Raw genomic sequence first — 25,311 nt, forward strand, 5'->3', positions numbered from 1 at the left:
CATTTGTGGAACCACCGAGGGGGCAAAAGTGTGTTTAAAGTGTTTAAACTTAACTATTTAATGTTAGACTTAACTAAACTGAAATTTCGAAGCAGGTTGAATAGTTACAGTCGAGGTCAAAAGTTTACATACACCTTGCAGAATCTGCAAAATGTAAATTATCTTACCAAAATAAAAAGGATCATACTGACCTGAAAAAAATATTTCACATAAAAGATGTTTACATGTAGTCCACAAGAGAAAGTAATAGCTGAATTTATAAAAATGATCCCGTTCAAAAGTTTACACTATTACTGTGTTGTTACCTGAATAATCCACAGTTTTTTTGTTTATTGATAGTTGTTCATGAGTCCCTTGTTTGTCCTGAACAGTTAAACTGCCTGCTGTTCTTCAGAAAAATCCTCCAGGTCCCATAAATTCTTTGTTTTTTTCAGCATTTTTGTGTATTTAAACCCTTTCCAACAATGACGGATTTTGAAATCCATCTTTTTATACTGAGGACAACTGAGGGACTTATATGCAACTATTACAGAAGGTTTGAACACCCACTGATGCTCCAGAAGGAAACATGATGCATTAAGAGCCAGGTGTGTAAACTTTTGAACACAATGAAGATGTGTACGTTTCTTATTTTGCCTAAATATTTTTTTTCCCATTTAGTATTGCCCAGAAGCTACAGAAGATACTTGCATGTTTCCCAGAAGGCAAAATAAGTTAAATTTACCCTGATCTTCAAATGAAACATTTTCACCCCCTGAAATCTTAATGCATCCTTTTTACATTCTGGAGGGTCAGTGAGCATTTCAAACTTCTGTAATAGTTGCATATGAGTCCCTCAGTTGTCCTCAGTGTAAAATATGGATCTCAAAATCATACAGTCAGTTTTAGAAAGGGTTAAAATGCTAAAAAACAGAATTTGTAGGACCTGAAGGATTTGTTTTTAAGAACAGCGGGCAGTTTAACTATTCAGAACAAACAGGGGGCTCATGAATAAATATCACTAAACAAACAAACAAACAAACAAACAAACAAACAAAAAAAAAAACAGCTGTGGATCATTCAGGTAACAACAAAGAAGTGTGTATGTAAACTTTTGAACGGGGTCATTTTTATAAATTCAACTATTATTTTCTCTTGTGGTCTATATGTAAACATCTTTATGTGAAATATCTAATTCAGGTCAGTGCTAAACAAAAAATAACATGCATTTTTTTGGTTAAATCATTTACATTTTGCAGATTCTGCAAGGTGTATGAAAACTTTTGACCTCAACTATATATGTATTTTGATGGATCTGACTTAAATGTGCTTGCATCAGTGTGGTGTATGCAAAACAGATTATGTAAATTAGTAGGATTTTACAAACTGGAAGTACATTTGTGGGAAAAGAGAAAAAATGGAAATGGATGAAAATTTTCAGAGTTTGAGGTTTCATATTTAATTTGATGGTTTCAGCAGGAAGTCTGCCTATGAATAGTCAAGTTAGTTTTAAGAGTGGAAAAAGAGCTGATATGCAGAAAATATTGTGCTATAGGCATATTTCATATATTTCTTTTGAATTTAAGATATGCATACTCTTTTAGAGTCAAATTAATCGCAATTGAGAATTTTATAAATTAACAAACTGATTCTACATACGTTATATGCGTCAAGTTGAAACAATCCTTACATTATCTAATTATTTTCATCTTATGTTTTAATTTGATTTGGTTTCAATATAAACTAAACTCTATATTCAACATGGATAGGCCTATATGCAATATCCAACCTACATCTGACTGTCTTCTTAGTGTCAGAGTGATATGTGATTAAGTGATTACTGATGGAAATCTTGTTTGTACAGGCGCAAGTTAGACAGGCAGATACTGTCACCTGCTGGTTAGAAACAGTCTTGTCGTTTGTGTTTACATAAACGATAAGACTGTCGCATAGCAGCCGATACAGGAACCTGCTATCTGAAACCAACAAAACCAAGCGGATATTTGATCATTTGGACACAAAGTACACAAAGTAGGGTAATACACGTCATTAAATTACAGCATAGGCCTACCGTTTTACATCACTATGTGGGTCATCGTTTTTTTCTATATTTGCGTAGTTGAAAGTGATCGAATATTTAGTGGTTCGTGAATGTTTTAAGCGAACGAATCATTTCATGAACTGACTCATTGATTCACTTTCTAGTGGACGACTTCAAAGATTCAAATAGATTCGATCACTGGGGTGAATCAAAAAATCTGTTAAACTAATATTTAGTCGTTAAATTTGACCAAATTAACACAATTCGAATATTAGGCAACAAGTCGTGCTACGCTACAGTTTCTATCTAGCAGAATTCACATTCCTCGTCTTAAAAAAGCCAGTCAATTCTATTCGAAAACTTCTCTGGCCAATCAGCAGCGAGCTTTCGCGTCTAGCTCCGCCCCATTCATACTCTTTTCTTCACAGCGGTGAGCTGTGTGCAAGAGTGTCGCATATGATTCAATCCACATCATCTTCATCATCATCATGAACCGAATGATAGCTGACGTGATGGTCGTAGCGTCTCAAAATGGTTCGGTGGGAAAGGATTTTCGGGGGTGTAAATGAAGACTTTGAAAGTATGCCTTTGTTACATGTGCCTCAGTGCGAAAGTTGAGTTGCCACCGTACTGCATTTTCGTGATACATTGTTACGGACTCTGAATTTTAAGCGTCGGACTCCGGTGTTGCTCATGTTGCACAGCGCTCATGCTGCATTGACACTCGGTACTCTGGCTAGAGGCGAGCAGTGAGCCCTTCCGTTAACCGGCGACCACCGCTTCTGCCTCGAAACCGATTTTGCGCGCACAATGGCCGGACGCCGCAATTGTGTGAATTCGCTATGGTCAGGGAGCGAGCGGGTTCGTATCGGAGAGCGGCTAAAAGCCACGCTGGCCGGCATAATGGAGCTGGACCTTCTCAGAGGACGACAGCTGGAGATGGTGGATGCGGTACTGGACATGAATGGAGCGCCCGCTCACCAGGGGGAAGGACTGGAGAGCGCCGCTGAGGATGGTGCCGCAACCTCCCGCAGGCAACAGGTCAGTGGGGACATGGGAAATTCCTCAGGAACATCATGTTCCTGGTAATTTTAACTTTGATCTCCTCGTTGAGGTGGAACCCCGCTGGTGGCACCTGCTAAACGTTACGGTGACAGTGGCATCCAGTGGAGCTCAGGTTGCATGACCTATACAGGACGCTGCTGTGTTTACTTTTCAGAATTGTACACACCTTTTCCTTCAACGTGTCAAGGTTGAGATGGAGTGCACAGCTATTTTGGGCCCCTGCATACAATGCATGTTGATTGCGCCAATACAAAATACCTTGTAGTGGAATCTTGTATGGGGGGAGTGGGGTAAGCTGTGTCATTTTTAGGCTTTTTCATTTCAGTTGATAACAGACTTCTTGATTTATAATTAGACATTAAATATCTTATTTTTCTTATTTATTTATTTTTATTTAGGAAAAATAAGATATTTAATGTCTAATTATAAATCAAGAAGTCTGTTATCAACTGAAATGAAAAAGCATCTGTGAGAAATCTGAAATATGACTTCTCAGAAAATGCAATTTGAACAATTTTCATAAATTTATTAGTTTATTAGTTCTAGTTTACTAAAATATTGCTCTCATTCCAATGTCTTAATTTTGTAGATACAAGTCAGAACATTTTTAATATTTAGAATATTTGTAGAAAAAATTGTAGCAGTTGTAAGTTTGTATTTTTTTGTAGTTCTACAAAATGCTTTATTTAATAGTGTTTTCACAACGCATCATTAGTCAGCCATATTGGTGGCACTGAGTGTAAACAATGCCACTGAAACACATGAAATGTGCATATTTTGCTAATTATTGCTGCTGAAAAGGGTTAATTATGACCAAATGACCCCAAAAAAACAACATTCAACATAATTGGAAAAATGCATTATTTAATAAGTGTTTGCATGACGCGTCATCAGTTGGCCATATTGACGGCACTGAACATAAACAATGTGGCTGAACCGAGTGAAACTCGCAAATTTTGCTGATTATTGCTGCTGAAAATGGTCAATTATGATCAAATGACCAAAAAAACATAAAAAAACATAATTTAACATTATGGGAAAAATGCTTTATTTAATAGTGTTTTCACAACGCATCATTAGTCGGCCATATTAGTGGCACTGAGTGTAAACAATGCCACTGAACCACATGAAATGTGCATATTTTGCTGAGTATTGCTGCTGAAAATAGTCAATTATGACCAAATGCCCCTAAAAAACAACATTCAACATAATGGAAAAAATGCATTATTTAATAAGTGTTTTCACGACACGTCACCAGTCGGCCATATTGACGGCACTGAACATAAACAATCCGGCTGAACTGAGCGAAACTCGCATATTTTGCTGATTATTGTTGCTGAAAATGGTCAATTATGATTAAATGACCAAAAAACAAACTTGATAAAAACCCCAGCAACATTCAATAATATGGGTAAAATGCTTTATTTAATAGTGTTTTTACGACCCGTCATTAATTGGTTGTTTTGGCGGAACTGAACCAAACTAAACTCCCATATTTTGCTGATTATTGTTGTTGAAAATGGTCAATTATGATCAAATTACCAAAAAAAAAACAAACAAACAAAAAAAAACAACATTCAACATTACGGGAAAAATTAATTATTTAATAGGGTGTTTTTATGACGCGTCATCAATCGGCCATATTGGCAGCACTGAACCAAATGAAACTCGCATATTTAGCTAATTATTCCTGCTGAATATGGTCAATTATGATCAAATGACCAAAAAAAAAAAACCCAGCATTCAACATTATGGGAAAAAATGCTTTATTTAACAGAGTGTTTTCAAAACGCATCATCAGTTGGCCATATTGGCGGCACTGAATGTAAAAAATGCCACTGAACTGAGCAAAATTAGCATATTTTGCTGTTTATTGCTGTTTGCTGTTTATCTATATGATTTCCATGGTTTAGACAGCATAAATTAGCAGAAAAACGTATTCAGTAGTACATTAACCGTGCAATCAGTGCTCCGTGCTTGTTTACATCTGAGTATCGCCAATATATGGGCGACTGACCAAATCGTGATGTAAGTGCAAACCCTCTACTATGAAATAATTTGCACATATTTTACATGGTTTTGGTTGGCAATTCACCAACTCAATTTTTTTTCCATGTGCATCTCTCAAAAGTCATGTGACAAATAACGCTCTGTTTTGTAGAGTGTGGCACAGTTTACACACTGGCACATCTTACCCCACTATCAGTTCCTTGTTAATCTACTCATACTGTCTGTATGTTGATGTTCAGGAACAAAATGTTGATTTTGTCATAGTGATGTGGCAGGGCTCTTGACCAGGTATGGAGGACAGATAACAGGTGCAGTTCAGGTGTGTGCTTGTGTAATGAGAGAAGGAGGGACGAGTTGACAATAGAAGCACCATTGTGTGTTTTTACAAAATGGACAGTGTGCAAGAGAACTCAAATGAAGCCACAAATGTGAAATGCTTTTAATAGTAGCAAGTAGCTCATAAATAATTTCCAATGTCCTTCATTTATTATAGGGCATTTATATAATTATCCGAAATCTCCTAGATCAAAGTGATGTGATTAAGAGCTTTTCTTTCATGGCGTTCAAAATTGTTTTCAAAAGGCTTTTAAAGGACACTTCCAAGTAGCCACTCAGTTTGGCAAAATGCACTCATGAGAAACAGCAATATGTATCATGAGACAAAAGTATTAGTCATCATCGGGGCAATGTTGTTGCCTCTCCACCTACGCCACTTCCATTTGCATAAACATCACATGGAGAAATGTTTCTGTTGTCGGCGTCACAGATATCACCTCTCCTCTGCTACCCGCTGAGGAAGAGGAGAGGATGGAGGGAAATGGACAGAAAGATGGAGAACGGGGGTGTGCCATGCAGAGCAACTGATATGTTAACCCCTCACTAGGATGGACTTCGGTGCAGAATGCAGCATCTGATTTCATAGCTAATATGCAACTGACGTTGATTTATTAGACTGTTACAATATACAATATAAGAGCGGATGGCTCTGATTCAGTGGCTGAAAAGCTGTCTTCCTCCTGCCTCCCACAAGACTCACCTTGTTATTAAAATATGACGCTAAGCCATTTCCTGTGTCAGTAAGGGAATTGAATGAGTAATTCCTCTGTCAATGGAACTGATGGATATGACTGGATATTCACCTTATTATTTCCATTATTTTATGTCCATTTGCATCGTTAGCCTCATATAATGTAGTTTCCATGTGCCAGAGCACCCCTTCACGAATTGATCGGGAGCTGGAAAATGGCCAGTGCGCCCCGCGTGAGACCTGTATCAGGTTTCCCCCATTGAGCAAATGCTTCTTCCAATTCCCTTCCTGGTGAAATGAAATAAATTGCAACTGTATACCGGGATAATGCAGTATAGATTCTGTCTAGATGTGCAAATGGGTGTATATGGACAAATTTGGACTTTGGAGGCACATTATACATCTTTACACACTTCATTCAGTTGTGGCAAGGGAAATTAAACTGAAGTACCTCACGGGATGGCTATATAATCAAACCAAAAATTATTCAGACATCAAATAATTTTTTTTACAAATCTTTTACTAGTTGGTGCAGGACATTAAAGTTCATTTATGTAAGTGAGGATAGCAAAATAAAGTAAACCGTGACATATTACACCTAAAACATCTTCATACAGTGGACTTCCTTTTAAAATCAAAGGAGTAGTTCAGTTTCAGAACAAAAATGTACAGATAATGTACTCACCCCTTGTCATCCAAGATGGTCATGTCTTTCTTTATTCAATAGTAAAGAAATTATGTTTTTTTGAGGAAAACATTTCAGATATCTTCTCCATATAATGGATATGTATGGTACCCCTGAGTTTGAACTTCTAAAATGTTTTTAAATTCAGCTTCAAAGGGCTCTTAATGATACCAGCCAAAAAAGAAGGGTCTTATCTAGTGAAACAATCGGTTATTTTCTAAAAATGATCACAATTTATATACCTTTTAACTGCAAATGTTCGTCTTGGTCAAGCTCTGTGCATTCCTGTTTATGGCAGTTAGGTTATGTTGAAAAACTCTCATCTTATTTTCTCCTCCAATTTCAAACTCATCCTACATCGCTGTTTTACCTTTTTTTGTAAAGGGCGTTTGACCTTCTTTGCATGTTCACTTTGTAAACACAAGTTTACAAAGTTTTTCAGTATTCTGCAGTGATGTAGTATGATTTTTGAAGTTGGAGGAGAAAATGAGATGGCAGTTTTTCAACATCCCCTAACTGTCTAAACTGGAATGCACACAGTTCACGCAGAGCATTTGCAGTTAAAAAGTATATAAATGGTAAAATTGTTTAGAAAATACCCAATCGTTTGGCTAGATAAGACCCTTCTTCCTCGGCTGGGATCATTTAGAGTTCAAACTCGGGGGCACCATACATATCCATTATATAGAAAGAAATTCTGAAATGTTTTTCTCAAAAAACATAATTTCTTTATGACAGAAGAAAGACAGAAATGAAAATCTTTGATGACAAGAGGGTGAGTACATTATCTGTAAATTTTTCTTCTGGAAGTGAACTACTCCTTTAATAAAAATTTGGGACCAAACATTATTCAGACACTGACCATGTTTTGCTTAAGTGTTTTTTCTTTAATTGCTAATGCGAGCTTTTTACACCACAGACTGAACAAAACTGAGCAATGCTTCAAATATTGCCATACTATCAGTTGTCTGAATTTTTGGTTGATTGTAATCCATTACATATCTCTCTATCAAAGTTATCTGCCATTATTAAGATAAATTTGTTCTGACATAGTTTAACTCTGAGTTCTTGTCATATTTTATTACCATTTTCTAAACTATAGTGAATAAACTGTGATAAAGATGTCTGAATACATTTTGGTTTGACTGTGTGTCCTATTTTTTTCCTTGACATGTCCTGGCTGGGATTTCTAAATTGCCTAAAATTGCTTTTTGTTTTTATATTTGCTGAATGTGATGACTGAAAAGTAGTTTGACCAGTAGCATGTAGGTAGGCATTGCACATAATCGACCAATTGTGTGCGAAAGGGTGGGATTTACAGAGAGCAGTTAAAGCAATGTAAATGTAGATATCGTGTAGGAGGACTAAAAGAACGTCAACAAGAAAGCAAAATCCAGACATTTTAGGCAATTTCGAAATCCCGACCCAGGTAAATAAAGGTCGTACGGTCACCCTAGATGCGCTTTTTGTCAAATGCATGTGGGTTTCAATGCACGTGTTCATATTCCACCAGGAAAGAGAGAGTTAAAGTATTGCTGCTAAATCGGATGTGTGGGCGAGGAGAGGAGAGGAGAAGGAGAGCGAGAAAGAGAAGGAGAGAGAGGGCAGGAAGAGAAGAGAGGCCTGACAGTTCTCTGAAGTGAAGTGGGGGAGGCAGTTATATCCAGGAGTGGTGGTGGTGGTGGTTGGGAAGGGGGGTCTAACATAAGAGATGCCTCCTTCATGCTGTTCGTCTCACTAGGCAACCCATCCCCCGTGCTCTCTACTTTTCTTCAAAACTCTTTTTTTTTGCTATCTAGTCTCTTTATGCCCCCATCCACCTTCATCTTTTTTTCCTCCCTGAATGTCCTGCTCACTCTTTACTTTGTGTGTTTTTATCCTTCCATATATATTTTTAGAGTCCAAGATAGGAATTGTGGGTAAACTGCTGGAGCAGAGATAAGCCTGGTCAAAGTCTGTCTTTCAATACCCATTATCCCCCCGTCTTTTCTCCCTCTCTTCTTTGTTTCATCATCTGTCTTTCTCTGCTCTCTGCTTATTAACTGCCCTCCCCCGACTTTTTCATTTCGGCAATGCATCACCTGCATTGTCTGCGTAAAAAGTCTGACAGAAGGTTGATCGGACTTAACAGGATATACACAATAGTCACTCGGTTTGATGGGATTCCTCTGAAGTGCCGCAATGGGAGATTCCTTGTGACGGGGGGAGGTTGGGGATCACAAACAACTAACCCTAGTAAAGATTTCAAAACTTTTGAACTTTAACCAAAGCATTCTCTTGATGGATTTCAGTTTATTAGCCCTTTAAAATCCATTTACACAAGCAGGCTTAGACATCATACAGTCACTGGGTAATGATGTGGCTTTGCCTTACAGGTGTACTGTTTTGTAAATAGATACATCACAGATACATGTCTTAACATCTGTCTCTTGTGATCCGATCACCGAGACAAATTGCTGTTTACATTAGGTATTAACATGCATCTCAAATGCACCTCCAGTGACCAGCTGTGATCGTATTTCGAGGAGAGGATCTCTGATTTCAGGACTGCATACATCACTCAATACATAGATGTGTTACTACATGCTGATGTAGCACAAAATAAAATCTAATTTTATTTGTGGACATTATGTCTTGAATGCTGTTATTTTAGTTGAGCATATTTTACCAAAAAATTTTAATTCTCATGTTGTTCCGAATTTGTAAGACCTTTGTTCGTCTGCAAAACACAAATTAAGATATTTTTGATGAAATCCGAGAGCTTTTTGACCCTGCATAGACAGCAATGCAACTGACATGTTCAAGGCCCAGAAAGGTAGTCAATAAAATAGTCAATGTGATATCAGTGGTTCAACCGTAATTTACAAAATTATGACAATACTTTTAGTGCAAAAAGAAAACAAAAATAACGACTTTATTTAACAATTTCTTCTCTTTTCTGTTTACGAGAGCACCATAAAATGAAGGTTGAACCACTGATGTCACATGGACTATTTTAACGATGTTAAAACCTACCTTTCTGGGCCTTGAACGTGATAGTTGCATTGTTGTTTATGTGGGGTTAGAAAGCTCTTGGATTTCTTCAAAACTATCAATTTGTGTTCTGAAGATAAACGAAAGTCTTGCGTGTTTGGAACAACATGGGGGTAACGCATTACAAGTAACGCAAGCAAAAAGTAATGCATTACTTTTTATCTTACAAGAAAATATATTAGTTACTTTTGTTACTTCAGTTCTAGAATAAATGTGAACATGCGTTAATTCATCTCACTTACAAAAAACTGATTCAGTATTCTTCGAATGAATAAAAACAGTGAAATGCAACTTAGAATGCAACCTATGCAACCATTAAATATGTTAAATAATACAGATAATACAAACATTATGTGTTTAATCCCATTTTATTAACCAGTGTCTTTGCTGCTGACCTTCGATGATCCAATTCAACCATATTAATAAGCTAAATGACTCAATATAATCTAACTTTTTTTTTTAAATAGAACTTTTTATATTAAAAACAAACAAGCAAGCCCTGCCCAGATTTTTATGTGCACTATTAGTACGAGTAACGCAAAAGTAACATAACACATTACTTTCTATAAATAGTAACTAATTAATGTAATTAGTTACTTCTTTTAGGGAGTAACGCAATATTGTAATGCATTACTTAAAGGTAACTTTTCTCAACACTGAGGGTGATTAATTAATGACAGAATTTTCATTTATGGGTAAATTTTAAATGAAATGAAATCCCAAAATTAAAAATGATTTCATTTACTCACCATTTATGCTGCCCAAAAAATGTATAGGACATTATTTTTTCAGATTAGCAGCACAAACTAAAAGATTTTTTTTATAAAAATAATCCATCTCTGTGAGTTTATGTAATGCATGTGGATGGTTCCCTCAAAGTTAACACTTTAAAAACCACACAAAGTGAACATGGCATTAATCCATGTGAACCCAATTGATGAATCGGTGTCTTCTAAAGCACAGTGATAAGTGTGTGTGAGAAAAATACTAATATTTTAAACCATCTGAGCACTTCATAACACTCATGAACCCACATGAGAGATTTAATTTTTGAGTAGAGTACCCCTTTAACTTAAAGGGATAGTTCACCCTATAATGAAAATTAATTTCATCATTAATTACTCACCCTCATGTCATTTCAAACCCCTAAGACCTTAGTTCATCTTCAGAACACAAATTAAGATATTTCTCATGAAATCCAAGAGCTTTTTGACCTTGCACAGACAGTTCAAGGACCAGAAATGTAGTAAGGACATCATTAAAATAGTCATCATTAAAATGTGACATCAGTGATTCAACCTTAATTTTAATGAAGCTACAAGAATACTTTTTGTATGCAAAGAAAACTATTGAAAAAATGACGCCTTTATATAACAATTTCTTCTCTTCCACATGCGTCACGTTACTCTCATGAATGTGCGCCGAAAACTGACTTGGAAAAGAAGAAATTGTTGAATAAAGACTTTTTTTTTTCTCATAGCTTTATAAAATTTTAACCACTGATGTCACATGGACTATTTTAATCATGTCCTTATTACCTTTCTGGGCCTTGAATGTGTCAGTCATGTTGCTGTCTACTGAGGGTCAGAAATCTCTCGGATTTCATTAAAAATATCTTAATTTGTGTTCTGAAGATGAAGGTCTTAACAGGTTTGGAACGACATGACGGTGAGTAATCACAGAGTTGGCATTTTGGATCTCTTTAAAAGATTTTTGTGTGGTAAAACCATTGTTTTTTTAAAGTTAAAGTTAAAACTTTGTTAAAACTTTTAAAACTTTTTGTTTTAGTGAAATAATCCATTGACAGGTGGGTAGGAGGATCTTTGCTGCTGCCTGGGATGTATCATGATGGATTGGTGTTTAGCTACAAATGCAATGGGATCACATGGATCACGATCGTTTGTTAATACCAGGTGTAACTGGGGTCTTTGTGTCATCACCTTATCTTGCAGTAACATGACTCCTCCATCTGTTTCAGAGTCTGTCCCCTGCAAACCCCGATCTGTCTTGCCTCGGCACCACAGGAGAGGGGATAAGCTCACGCTGGTCAACGCTGTCTTGGGACGTCCCGTCTGATCTGATGTCCTCACCCACTCCAGACTTCCCAGGCACCACACCGCTTGACTGCGACTCTAGACCCAGCTCAGGTGCTTATACTTCAGTATTCCTCAAAAATTAAACCTTTTGTGTTTTGTAAAGAACAGTTCAGACTGTCTTTGTGTGGATACTTGAACCTGCAGCAAAGGCGGCTGAAATATCTCACGTCGAGGTGCTTCACTAAAGCTCTTTTTATTCACAAAGAGCGAATTGCGTGATTAATCATTGTTCCACCACAGTATTGTTTCCTTTTTTAGTGTTTGGCATTTGGAGCGTTATATAATTATTTAGTCACAGTTGGTTATTCTTAGTATTGTATGTTGTTCAGCAGCGTTGGTCATATCCTATGAAAAGATGACTAAAATTATTTTTTAAGGTAAATACTAAGATTTATAGTTAGAAACTCCATGAACACTGACTTGTAACTAGGAGAATTAAAGAGACCCAAAGGACAAAATACGAGGTAGATACATACAGTCAGATTTCTAGTTTCTCTTCATCCAATGCAAAGTCAAGACATGCAACATGTTTTGGAACTACACTTTAGCTCTTTGTGATAAGATTAAACTTGCACAACAAAATGGAACCTGTTTGTCTAAACTGTGTAGAGATTCCTATGTGAAATATCTAAATCAAAAGCAGCTATCCTTAAGCCCTCCCCGAGGAATGAGCCTTGCATGAAATAGTAATACATTTCACACAAGTGCATGACTCATAGCTTGGATAGCTTGGGGCTCTGTTTGAAACAAATGATTCAGTGTTGACCTTTCAACTTCAACATGACACATAGTTTCTGTGTTTTTGGCAGCTCTCTTTTTACTTTGGCAAACATTAACCCTGGCTTTTTATGGCGAACCCATCATTTATATCACGTGTCACCCCTGAAGCACTGCTCCCCCTAATGCTCCTAACTTAACTTTTCTATCATTCTCTTGTCCACAGGTTTTTACTCAGTCAGTGGGAGTTCTCTGTCAGACTCTTGTTACTCCGTATCCAGCGAGGCGGCTCCTGGAGGGTCAGTGAAAGTCAGCTGTAGGCCTCGCTCACTGGATCATAGTGCCACTCATTGGAGGGAGGCTGAATCTCATAATGCAGAGTGTCCTGAGGGCACAGTGGAGAAACAAGAAAGAAGGCCTTTTTCTACTGGTATGACTTGTGATCTTAAAAAAGCCATGTTTGAGTCATATTTCATTCAAAAACCAAAAGAAAGAAGAACTTAGAAACTCCTATTTTATATAAGCAAAAATTGTACTTATACACATACTTATATACAGCGCTTTTGTGCTAAGGGTCCCAAGTTCGAATCCTGGTTTGATGACCTTTCTCGATCCCACCCCCCTCTCTTTTCCCCACTTTGCTTCCTGCAAAGTACTTACCATAGTATTCTGTGTACATTATAAGATAATAAGATAAGATAATTTTTAAAAATCATTAATTATACGATATAAATCCTGTAAAATAGTAATGAGCATTTAATGAAAATCTCTATTTGCTATTGAAATCTCTATTTGCTAATGATAGGAATTAAAAGCTATAAGTACTACAAAACAGTAAAATGTCTGTTAAAATATATATAAAAAATGGTATAATTCTTATGTAATATATTTTTAAAAAGTATTATTTAATTTAAAAAATAATATAAATTTAGTAGTAATTTAGTGTTTATGATTTGATGTTTTCTAATTAAAATCATTAAATAATTTATTGTATACTAAATAAATACACTACCAGTCAAAAGTTGAACAGTAAGATTTTTAATGTTTTTAAGTCTGCCTACTAAGCCTGCTATTGTGAAATAATTTTACTACTTAAAATAACTGTTTTCTATCTGACTATAATTTTAATTTTAAATGTAATTTATTCCTGTGATCAAAGCTACATTTTCAGCATCATTACTCCAGTCTTCAGTGTCACATGATCCTAGAAATCATTCTAATATGCTGATTAGCTGTTCAAAATTTTTTGTAATTAACAATATATAAAACAGTTGAGTAAATTTTTTCAGGATACTTTGATAAATAGAACGATCCAAAGATCAGCATTTATGTGAAATAAAAAACTTTTGTAACATTATACCCTGCTTATACCATTCTTTGAATTGATCAAAATTGATGATAAAGTAATTTACAATGTTACAAAAGATTTCAATAAAAATAAATGCTGTTCTTCTGAACTTTTTATTTATCAAAGAAACCTAAAAATATTCTACTTAATACTTACTGTTTTCAACAATAATAATAAAAAATGTTTTTTGAGCTACAAATCAGAATATTATAATGATTTCTGAAGGATCATGGGACTGGAGTAATGATGCTAAAAAAATCAACTTTAAAATCACAGGAATAAATTACATTTTAAAATGTATTCAAATAGAAAACAGTTATTTTAAATAGTAAAAATATTTAAAAATTTTATTGTTTTTGCTGTTCTTTTTGGAACAAATAAATGCAGACTTGGTGAGAAGAAGAGACTTCTTTAAAAAACATTAAAAATCTTACTGTTCAAAAACTTTTGACTGGCAGTGTATACTCATTTACTTTATTTATATATATATATATATATATATATATATATAAATATATATATATATATATATATTTATATTAAAAAAACTTTGTTTACTGCTTTAGACTAACCAAGATTTGTTGGGCTGGACGATTAATCGAAAAAGTAATCATAATTGAAACGGAAATTCAGAACCTCTAACCAACATAATTTTCCATGTCAGTTATTTAGTTTTTATTTTTCAAATCCTGTTAATACTTTCTCATAAAAAAAAATACTAACGTGTGAAGTTGGCACTGTATGGACGTGTATGACCATTGCACTTGCGTCTTTTGCTGCATCTTGCACGTGAGTGGCACGTTTAAGACGTAGTGTCAAATTAACATATGCAACATATACCACTCATCAATGTCAGTTCTAAAGCAGTGGACCCATCAGAAGACCCCGGAGGAGGGGCAAATGTTGCAAACTTTGTTTTACAAAATATGCTATTTTCTGTAGTCTGGTGCCTGTTAAGTAATGGAGTGTCTTTTTACACAAAGTGCAAATAGGCCGCCTTTTTTGGCAGGGGTTATTTTCATTACTTCTTCCTACAATGTCACAACATTACAAAAGACGGCTGTTAAATAATATTTTCAGTGGTGTGAATGATAATGTGCATAGCATATCGTTTTTGACCCGAGTTCGCGTCCGCCTTTTGGCAAAATCTTTCGTCTCCCTTTTCACATCTCATATCACATCGGAAAAGCATTTGATTTCAATAAAAATGAATGCAATAATCAAAAAGTTGAAATAAAGTATAGGGTAGGGTCAGGTGTATCTGAGCAGCAGGTACACTGCTTTGTTTACAGTGTCTTGGAAGTGCAGCAGGCGTAGGTAACTCTGGATGAGCCAAGTGGAATGGATTTGAGGAAACAGCAGTGTGTAATTTAAGGATGTAGCTAAATGGAGCTTAATTTATTAGGGAATTCATCATACAATGGATTTGAGTCTGATGGCACTCTGAAAAGTGCACAGACATAATTAGAGGTGGCAAAAGTCGGTGGGTCCAATATTATTGGTCTTCAAAAGTGGGAGGGTCCCACGTACAATGGTTCCGACACCCATGGACCAGTAAGAACCTAGAGTAAATACTTGGGCATATAGAGTACAGGACCGCCAAGAGGATGATCACATGCAACCACGATCATGAGTCAGATTTACGTCTATAACTATGAGGGCAAAATAAATGAATAAATCATTAAATAAATCATACTTTAATCGTAATTGAGGTAAAACATTGAATTAATCGAGATTTTGATTTTCCATTATATCGTCCAGCCTTACACAGCACTTATATATTATTGCTCTTTTGATGGTTGTGATGGATAAAATAATCTGCTAAATGACTAAATATAAATAAGAATGTAAATAATCAAATTACAAACTTTTTTGTTCTTTATGAACAGGGGATCTTGAGCTCAATAGCCTCATGTTCCTGACAGACCTTTGTTCCAGTTTGGGAGGCATTCACCCAGGCTCTCTTTTACCCAACTCCAGCCCACAGCTTCAGCTGGACCCTAAATTTTGCTCTGACCTAGTTTCTCGGAAGACAAAAGAGGTGTACCCTTACCCTAGTCCACTTCATGCTGTGGCCCTCCAGAGCCCTCTGTTCACCACCTGCCAGGAACCTTCCCCCACCCGCCTCTCCCCCAGTCCAGAGAGCGAGCAGCCTGTGGAGCCAGGGCTTGAGCAACCTCCTGCAAAGAGCCAACCTCCAGCCTCTCCTTCCTTTACTCAGCTGGAGCAATACATCAACAGATTAGTCCATCAGCATCACTGCAGGGTGGCCGCTGAAACTGCCAGTCGTGGACCCCAAATAAACATTGCAGGTGCTTGCTATGATGGGCTTCACCCAAGAAGTGCTTCCTCCTCCAGCCTGTCCGGAGGGAGTGTTACTCCTTGTAAGTCTATCCTAGGCAACTCAGCGAGAGTCAGCCTCAGCAGTATTGGTAAACGCGCAAGTCGCAATTCCATCAACCTAGGAAACTTACCCTCCGTGACAGGGGAGGATTTCAACATCAGCTTCCACGTAAATCTGAATTTGAATCTGAATCCCAACCTGAACAAGACTTTGAGTTTTGATGCTAAAAATGTGAAGGAAGAGGTCTCAGGATCATGTGGGCATCTCTCCGCCAATATGGTCACTCCAACCGCTTCCCCTTCGTCTTCGACGTCCACCATCACCAGCACTCCAAACTGGAGCAGGAGACCAAGGATCTCCACCTGCCCTTCCTCTGTGAGCAATCGAAGCTCTCTGGAGATAACTGGAAAGAGTTTTGGGCAAATGGGATTCTCCAAGTCACTAGACTGGAGTGGAGCCTCAAGGGAAGAAGCAGAGGGTTGTCCTCCAACCAAAGCTTCAGACAGCCCTCCCAAACTTAATGAGGACTCTGCAGTTGTATGTGAAATCTCTCGCGTATCTGGCCTGCCAAGATCTGTAGTTCTTGGCTTGATGGAGGAGGGGGTGGAACTGGATGCTGAATGTTTCAGGAGTGAAAGAGAAAGAGGTGTAGGGTCTGCTTCTCCAAGTAACATTCCTACACTGCACTCCTTCCGGTCATCATTTCAGCACCCGTTTGGACTAGACCGAACTAATCTGACACCACCATCAAACGCTTGGGCTGGTGGACAGGATTATTTATCTCAACAGCATCGCCTACAAGTTTCTCACTCAGATTGCCATTCTGCACTGACGTCACAGTCCGGTAGCCCTCATTCGGACAATTCAGGTCTCACGCCTACTCGCTCTTCTCCAATTCTGCCTTTCCCACATAATCAATCAGACTCCGCCTCTTCTCCAGGCTCATCCCACACCAGAGTCCACTCTCCTCCTCGGCTGCTTTCAAATTCACCCTTCACTCCTGCCCAGCTTTCAGTATTCCGGCGTGATTCTCCATCTCAGTGCTCTCTTCCACGCTTTCACCCGTGTAGTTCTCCACTGGAGAGTGCCATTCGGCCTCGTGGAGGCTCCCTCAGGCAGAACGCCGGGGCTGGGTGGAGGCCTCAAGATAGAGGGTGGAGGAGGAGTGGGGATGGAGAGCGGCTCTACCAGGGCAAACATGCCTCGAGAGAACTTATTCGTGCATCCACCGTTAGTAGCTATTCGGGCAGAGACTATGGCACTGGATGGGAGGACGAAATGAGCACTCAAACGCCTAAAAAGGGTGGGAAGTTTTGGAAGGGCTTCGAAACTCGATTTTGGGGGCGAGAGGAAGAGGACGATGAGAGAGATGAAAGAGCTGGAGGATTTGGTTGGAGGCACACCTCACTGAAAGAAACATCATCTTCCAGTAGGCAAGATCAAAGAGGGAACAATTCGAAAAAGAAAGGTACAAGTTGGGATAGTCGGAGCTCCAGCCTCCGGCTGTCAAGGCGAGCACTATTCCGAAGCGAGTCTCAGGGAATTCTCGAGCCACATTCTCAAAAGCGGGAAAGCAATCAATGGCGTTCCTCGTTCGAGATCAGCCGTGCGGGACGGGGCTCCGAACGTGCTCGCAATCTTGTGAGGAAGGAGGAGAAACATCATTCCTCAACTGCCAGTCTTTTCCATCTCTCTCGCTCCCAGAGCCTGGAGGGAAGCAGTCACTCGCTTTCTCCGCTTTCGTCCCCTTCGCTCTCGCCCTCGCCGCCTCCATCTGCTCCTCTCACCCGTTCTAGATCGTTCCGCGACCTTGGAAGGAAAGTGTTTGGCTCGATGAGGTCCCTCAGTTTCAATAAAAACCACAAGTCCAAGAAGAAAGATTAGTATGAACATTTCAAAATGGGAGAAACCAAGCTGCCAACTTTTCCAAACGTACGATTTTCTCTCTTTCTGCTTGCTTAGGTGCTTCTGCATGCCATGCTGTGCTGTGTCTATGTGCACTCTTATGGTCATAGTGGTGCTGGTGTTGTTTTTACTATGAACATATGCTTAAAAAAGCACTCTGAAGTATATGCTGACCAAATAAAAAAAAAAGATGTTTAAACTTATGCTCAGGACTTTGAAAAAAAAAAAAGAATTTGATTGTACTGAAACATGATGAAAAATCAATAAATGTGTTTCCAATTTAAAAGGATCCTTATTGATTTGCTTGGCATATTTTGTGCTATTGCTGAGTGAAGTGTTTTGTGCTACAATAGGATTATGTGAGATCTCATATACAAAAATCTGCTGTCATAGACTTACATTGAATCACAGCATTTTCATAATCATATTAGCATAAGCCGTTACCAATCTTACAACAGCTTTTATGCACGGTTTCAAAAGGCAAATAAATTATGCATAGAGTTCTTTCAAAAATATTTATTAGATCAACAAAAGACTTATTTTGAAAAAAAGAAACAATGCAAAGCAGCTAGACAATGCGTTAACCATACAAGAACAGAGTACAATGCATTTTAAGTGCATTAAAATGCTTGTTTGAGCTGCCACGTTGCACCAGATTTAAGCCACGCATTCAGTCCCGCTACTGGACCTTCAACGCCAGTAAATGGCATGTGTAGCACATTATCCATGCCCTGAGGCAAAACATCCCATGTTCTTCCTGGTGACTTCAGCTCAAGCTTCATTTAACTTGATGTATGTTCCTGCTGAGTCATGAATTTGTCCATTCAGTCCAATTTTTGGGCCTTCTCCTCTGCTAACTGCTCTTCTCCCTGTTTCTGCTTGCTGAACATGCCTTTGTACAATGCCTTCTCTTTCTGGTAGTCTTGGCTGAGTCTCTCCTCCACTCGTTGCAGCTGTTTCTTTACATCAGGATCTGAGAAATTAAAAACAGGATGATATGAATGTCTCATTATTTCCAATCTAAGCAGTGACATGAAATTTGAGTGGAGATGTGAAACGGCAGTTCAGTCAAAGGCTGCAGAGCAGAGGTGTTTGATCTTACAAACTCTTAAGAAAATGGTTGCATTCACAAAATGTAATAGCAACTCACTGCATTACATAACATGCTCCCATGCTGTATTCCCATGTGAAAATTGTAGCTGAAAATCCCTGACAGCATATTAATTAGACCAGTAGTTCCCAACCTTTATCTCATGGGACTTTTCTACAGTTGAAGTCAAAAGTTACATACACTTTGCAGAATCTGCAAAATGTTAATTATTTTACAAAAATAAGAGGGATTATACAAAACGCATGTTATTTTTTCTTTAGTACTGACCTAAATAAGAAAATTTACATTAGATGTTCAGTCCACTAGAGAAAATAATAGCTGAATTTATAAAAATGAACCCGTTTAAAAGTTTACATACACTTGATTCTTAATACTGTGTTGTTACATGAATGATCCACAGATGTTTTTTTTGTTTTGTTTAGTGATAGTTGTTAATGAGTCCCTTGTTTGTCCTGAACAATTAAACCACCAGCTGTTCTTCACAAAAATCCTCCAGGTCCCACAAATTCTTTGGTTTTTGGCATTTTTGTGTATTTGAACCCTTTCCAAAAATGACTGTATGATTTTGAGAGCCATCTTTTTACACTGAGGACAACTGAGGGACTCATATGCAACTATTACAGAAGGTTCAAATGCTTACGGATGCTCCAGATGGAAAACTATGCATAAAAGCCAGGGGGTGAAAACTTTTTGAATTTGAAGATCAAGGTAAATTTAACTTATTTTGTCTTGTGGGAAACATGTAAGTATATTTTGTAGCTTCTTAAAGGCAGTGCTAAATGAAATATATATATTTTTTATAAAGTGATTTTATATAAAGTTTGCTGCTGAACTGCTTTTAGATCTTTGTTTCAGTTGTTTCTGTGATGTACTGAAATATAATTACAAGCACTTCATACGTTTCAAAGGCTTTTATCGGCAATTACATGACATTTATGCAAAGAGTCAGTATTTGCAGTGTTGGCCCTTCTTTTACAGGACCTCTGCAATTCGACTGGGCATGCTCTCAATCAACTTCTGGGCCAAATCCTGACTGATAGCAAACCATTCTTTCATAATCACTTCTTGGAGTTTGTCAGAATTAGTGGGTTTTTGTTTGTCCACCCGCCTCTTGAGGATTGACCACAAGTTCTCAATGGAATTAAGATCTGGGGAGTTTCCAGGCCATGGACCCAAAATTTCAACGTTTTGGTCCCCGAGCCACTTAGTTATCACTTTAGCCTTATGGCACGGTGCTCCATCGTGCTGGAAAATGCATTGTTCTTCACCAAACTGTTGTTGGATTGTTGGAAGAAGTTGCTGTTGGAGGGTGTTTTGGTACCATTCTTTATTCATGGCTGTGTTTTTGGGCAAAATTGTGAGTGAGCCCACTCCCTTGGATGAGAAGCAACCCCACACATGAATGGTCTCAGGATGCTTTACTGTTGGCATGACACAGGACTGATGGTAGCGCTCACCTTTTCTTCTCCGGACAAGCCTTTTTCCAGATGCCCCAAACAATCGGAAAGAGGCTTCATCTGAGAATATGACTTTGCCCCGGTCCTCAGCAGTCCATTCGCCATACTTTTTTGCAGAAGATCAATCTGTCCCTGATGTTTTTTTGGAGAGAAGTGGCTTCTTTGCTGCCCTTCTTGACACCAGGCCATCTTCCAAAAGTCTTCGCCTCACTGTGTGTGCAGATGCGCTCACACCTGCCTGCTGCCATTCCTGAAGCTCTGCACTGGTGGAGATCCCGCAGCTTTTAGGAGATGATCCTGGCGCTTACTGGACTTTCTTGGATGCCCTGAAGCCTTCTTAACAATGCAGTGGAAAGTTTTTTTCGGGATTAAGTTAATTTTCATGGCAAAGAAGGACTATGCAATTCATCTGATCACTCTTCATAACATTCTGGAGTATATGCAAATTGCTATTATAAAAACTTAAGCAGCAACTTTTCCAATTTCCAATATTTATGTAATTCTCAAAACTTTTGGCCACGACTGTACACATCTTCATTCTGTTCAAAAGTTTACACCCCCTGGCTCTTCTTAAGCATCAGTGAGCGTTTGAACCTTCTGTAATAGTTGCATATGAGTCCCTCAGTTGTTCTCAAAATCATACAGTCATTGCTGGAAAGGGTTCAAATACACAAATGCTGAAAAATGTGCCATATGACGCCATTGCACACTTTCAATCTGTATAGCATGCTGAGAGTTTTCACTGATTCTGCGTGGCATTTAACCACGCTTAGATGCCTGTTCACCCAGAACACATTCTTGCATTTAAATATAGCGAAAGGAGCGGAAGAGAATGCTGGGGTCCTGTGACTTGTTTTTGAACTATTTTTAACTTGACTTTGCTCATGGTATGAGACATGTAATAGCTAGACAAAACCAAATATCTGACACCTATATGGACATGGATAATTAAAATATTATGCAGACAGAATGCAGTAAGTGAACGATTGCTCTTTTGATATTTTTTTCCTCAGCTAGACATCTGTGTTAATATCATAATGACAATTTGACCAACTGAATCCAGCAAAATCCATTAGTTCTCTTAAAGGTATAGTTCACCCAAAAATGTCATTAATTACTCACCCTTATGTCATTCCAAACTTGTAAGACCTTTGTTTGTCTTCAGAAAAACACAAATTTAAGATTCTTTTAAGAAATACGACATGAGGGTGAGTAATTAATGACAGATTTTTCATTTTTGGGTAAACCATTCCCTTAAAGTGAACTTGGTAACCCCTAGGAGATCTCTGGCGACCCCTGGTGCTGGTTGGAAAAGTATGAAATGGACAAGACAAGGTGGTATGTGATTGGGTTTTACCGTTTGGTTTCCCTCTGCTGGCCTGTGTGAGGTAATGTCGAGCCATCTGAGCATCACCCAGTTCTAATGAAGCCACTCCAGCTCTGTAGAGGGCCTTGATGTCACCTGACCTCCACTGGAGCACTTTCAGACTGTACTCTAACACACGTGCATAGTCCACCACCTCTCGCTGTAGCAAACATGCTGTGAAACACAGAAACAGGTAGAGGAGAATGCTTTCTCAGGTAAGATTTATAAACACCTACCATTCAAAACTTTGTGGTCAGACAGATGTTTAAAAGAAATCTCATATGCTCTCAAATTCAAAAACTCAGTAAAAACAGTTATATTATGAAATACTATTAAAATGTAATTTATTCCTGTGAAGGCAAGTTGAATTGTCAGCTCATTACTCATGTCTTCAATGTCACATGATCCTTCAGAAACATTTCTTATTATCATTACTGGTGAAAACAGTTGTGCTGCTTAATAGTTTTGTGGAAAGTGTGATACCAGTCAAAAGTTTTTAACAATAAGATAAAAAAAAGAGTCTCTTCTGCTTACCAAGCCTGCATTTATTTGTTCTAAAATACAGCAAAAACAGTACAATTTTAAAATATTTTCACTATTTAAAATAACTGTTTTCTAATAACAACAATAATAATTAAAAGCTAAATTTTTAGCATCATTACTCCAGTCACATGATACTTCAGAAATCATTCTGATATTCTGATTTGCTGCTCAAAAAACATTTATTATTATTATTATGATGAAAACAGCTGAGCAGAATTATTTCTCTATTACTTCTTTGATGAATAGAAAGTTCATAAGAACAGCATTTATCTGAAATAGAAATCTAACATTGTAACATTATAAATGTCTTCATCATCACTTTTGATCAATTTAAATAAAAGTGCTAATTTCTAATATTTATTTTCCATAAAAAAAAATCAAAAATACTGACTCCAAGCTTTTAAATAGTATATTGTATAATGTTACAAAAGCCTTTATATTTCAGATAAATGCTGATCTTTGGATCTTTCTATACATCAAATAATCCTGAAATAAATACTCAACTGTTTTAAATATTGCTAATAATAATAATAATAATAATAATAATAATAATAATAATAAATGTTTCTTGAATAGCAAATCAGCATATTAGAATGATTTCTGAAGGATCATATGACACTTAAGACTGGAGTAATGATGCTGAAAATTCAGCTTTGATCACAGGAATAAATTAATTATTACTACATTTTAAAATATATTAAAATAGAAAGCAGTTATTTTCAATAGCAAAATATTTCACAATATTACTGTTTTTGTAGGCTTAAATGCAGATAAATAAATGCAAGCTTGGTGAGCAGAAGAGACTTTAAAAAAAAAAAAACACTAAAAAAACATTAAAAATCTGACTGTTCAAAAACTTTTGACTGGTACTGTAGATGGAAACTGTTATACTGAGACAGAAATGGAAGGATTTGGTTTGGAGGTTTCAAACCATTAGAAAATGGTTAAACCAAATACTATGATAATACATGACCAGTAATTTGCCTAGATTGCCTATTAAAAAAAACTGCACCGAAAGTAGCTTTGGATAAAAGTGCCTGAAAACAACCACCTCATAGCGCCACAGTATCCTGTTTGAAAGAATACAAACCACAAACCTGCTAAATTGTTATAGCAGTCTACTTGAATGCTCCTCAGCAGGTCCTCCTGCTTCTGGCTCAGTTTAGGCACCTGAGCCCCAAACCCTTGCAGGGCAGAGGTCACCTCAGAGTCCAGGCCACGGAGGACAAGCAAAGCACGATGATAACGTCCGATGGCAGTGCGCACATTTTTCTCCCGATAGAATGCATTCCCCTCCGTCTTTAACCGAACAGCATCCTGGAGCTGCGAATCCAAACGGGAAGCAGATGATCCTCCAGTGGCTCCCAAAAATGACGATGCACCGGCTTCTGCCTCTGATCCATCATCCCCTGCAGGAGGATCTAAAACCTGACACACATAAGCAAGATAAGGGTCGAGAATGCCAATTTATTATACAGTCAAACCAAAAATTATTCAGACACCAGATATAATTTTTGATATTTTTTTACTAGTGGGTGCAGGACACTACAGTTCATTTATGTAAGGATGGCAAAATAGTCAACTGTGACATTTTAGTAGTAGTTCTTCATACAGTGGCCTAGCAGTAAAAATTTGGGAACAAAAATTGATTTGACGTTTTGACCTGACCATGTTTTGTTACATACCTTTCTATCAAAGGTATCTGACGTTATGAAAATTAATTTATTCTGACAGTTTAACTATTGAGTTCTTGTCATATTTTATTACCATTTTCTAAACTATAGCGAATAAAATGTGATAATATGGGAAAAGTTAAAGGTGTCTAAATAAATTTTGGTTTGACTGTATGCTAATTTTCAGAAGATTTAGAAAAGTCCTGGCTCTCCTCTAAAACCATAAGCAGACCAGCTTAACCAGGCTGGCAGACAAACGCAGACCAGCAAACCACCTTAGGCTGTTTTTCCCAACAGAACACTGATGACTTTCATGTTCATTCATTTTGTGTGGTAGTTGACAATTTTAATGGCTTACTAATAAATAAATCAAATTAAACACGCTCATAAGATCTAAGTACATATGACAGAGCTTATATTATTAAAAACTCATAACTTTTTGAAATCTAAACACATAATTTCAATGAATTTGAACTGCGCCCAGCACAGCATGCAGCCTCGCCTAGCTTTTATCACATATAAAAGGAAACAACACGCCAAATATCTTTCTTTACCTTTTCGTCCATAGCGTTTAATGCTTTAAAATGGTTGCAGTTTGCTTAGAAGCCAGTTTAATGACGAAAATATTCTTGGGACGCTAAGAAACAAATCTTTGACACTCTTCTTCGTGGTTGTTATGGTTGCAGAATTGTATTTGGCAATACTACCTCCTACTGGTAGAATATTAATAGCGCAACATCATATTTAGATCATCGACATCTCTGAAAATTCTGTCAATTAACAATGTAAAAATCGAATACTTTAGATGTAACCATGGGCGTCGGAGGCAAAATAAATGTGGGTGGGTCCTCCCACAGAAAAAACTACTGGAGTATAAGAACATGATACCGCCTTTATTTGGAGAGATATCA

The 25,311-nt window shown here is 37.5% G+C and overlaps 2 protein-coding genes across 2 annotated transcripts; one reads left to right on the forward strand and one right to left on the reverse strand.

The window, feature by feature from the left end:
- Positions 1-2,455: 2,455 nt before the first annotated feature.
- On the forward strand, positions 2,456-18,507 carry LOC141288323 (uncharacterized). Its single transcript, XM_073820448.1, has 4 exons — positions 2,456-3,061; positions 11,819-11,987; positions 12,880-13,083; positions 15,891-18,507. The coding sequence occupies exons 1-4, from the start codon at positions 2,831-2,833 to the stop codon at positions 18,227-18,229; spliced, it is 2,943 nt and encodes a 980-aa protein (XP_073676549.1). The 5' UTR covers positions 2,456-2,830; the 3' UTR covers positions 18,230-18,507.
- Positions 18,508-18,555: 48 nt separating this feature from the next.
- ttc9c (tetratricopeptide repeat domain 9C) lies at positions 18,556-25,071 on the reverse strand. Its single transcript, XM_073820449.1, has 4 exons — positions 24,955-25,071; positions 23,825-24,155; positions 22,176-22,358; positions 18,556-19,223 (listed from the first exon to the last, which is right to left on the reverse strand). The coding sequence occupies exons 1-4, from the start codon at positions 24,964-24,966 to the stop codon at positions 19,075-19,077; spliced, it is 675 nt and encodes a 224-aa protein (XP_073676550.1). The 5' UTR covers positions 24,967-25,071; the 3' UTR covers positions 18,556-19,074.
- Between the last annotated feature and the right edge of the window lie 240 nt (positions 25,072-25,311).

The sequence above is a fragment of the Garra rufa genome, chromosome 16 (assembly GCF_049309525.1).
Source record: "Garra rufa chromosome 16, GarRuf1.0, whole genome shotgun sequence".
NCBI classification, from domain to species: domain Eukaryota; kingdom Metazoa; phylum Chordata; class Actinopteri; order Cypriniformes; family Cyprinidae; genus Garra; species Garra rufa.

Coding starts and splice junctions, on each gene's coding strand:
- LOC141288323 (XM_073820448.1), top strand. CDS start 2,831: ATGGCCGGACGCCGCAATTGTGTGAATTCGCTATGGTCAGGGAGCGAG. Junction 11,988..12,879: donor CGACTCTAGACCCAGCTCAG/GTGCTTATACTT, acceptor TCTTGTCCACAG/GTTTTTACTCAGTCAGTGGG. Junction 13,084..15,890: donor AAGAAGGCCTTTTTCTACTG/GTATGACTTGTG, acceptor CTTTATGAACAG/GGGATCTTGAGCTCAATAGC.
- ttc9c (XM_073820449.1), bottom strand. Junction 22,359..23,824: donor CTGCTATAACAATTTAGCAG/GTTTGTGGTTTG, acceptor TGTGTTTCACAG/CATGTTTGCTACAGCGAGAG. Junction 19,224..22,175: donor CAGCAGAGGGAAACCAAACG/GTAAAACCCAAT, acceptor TTAATTTCTCAG/ATCCTGATGTAAAGAAACAG.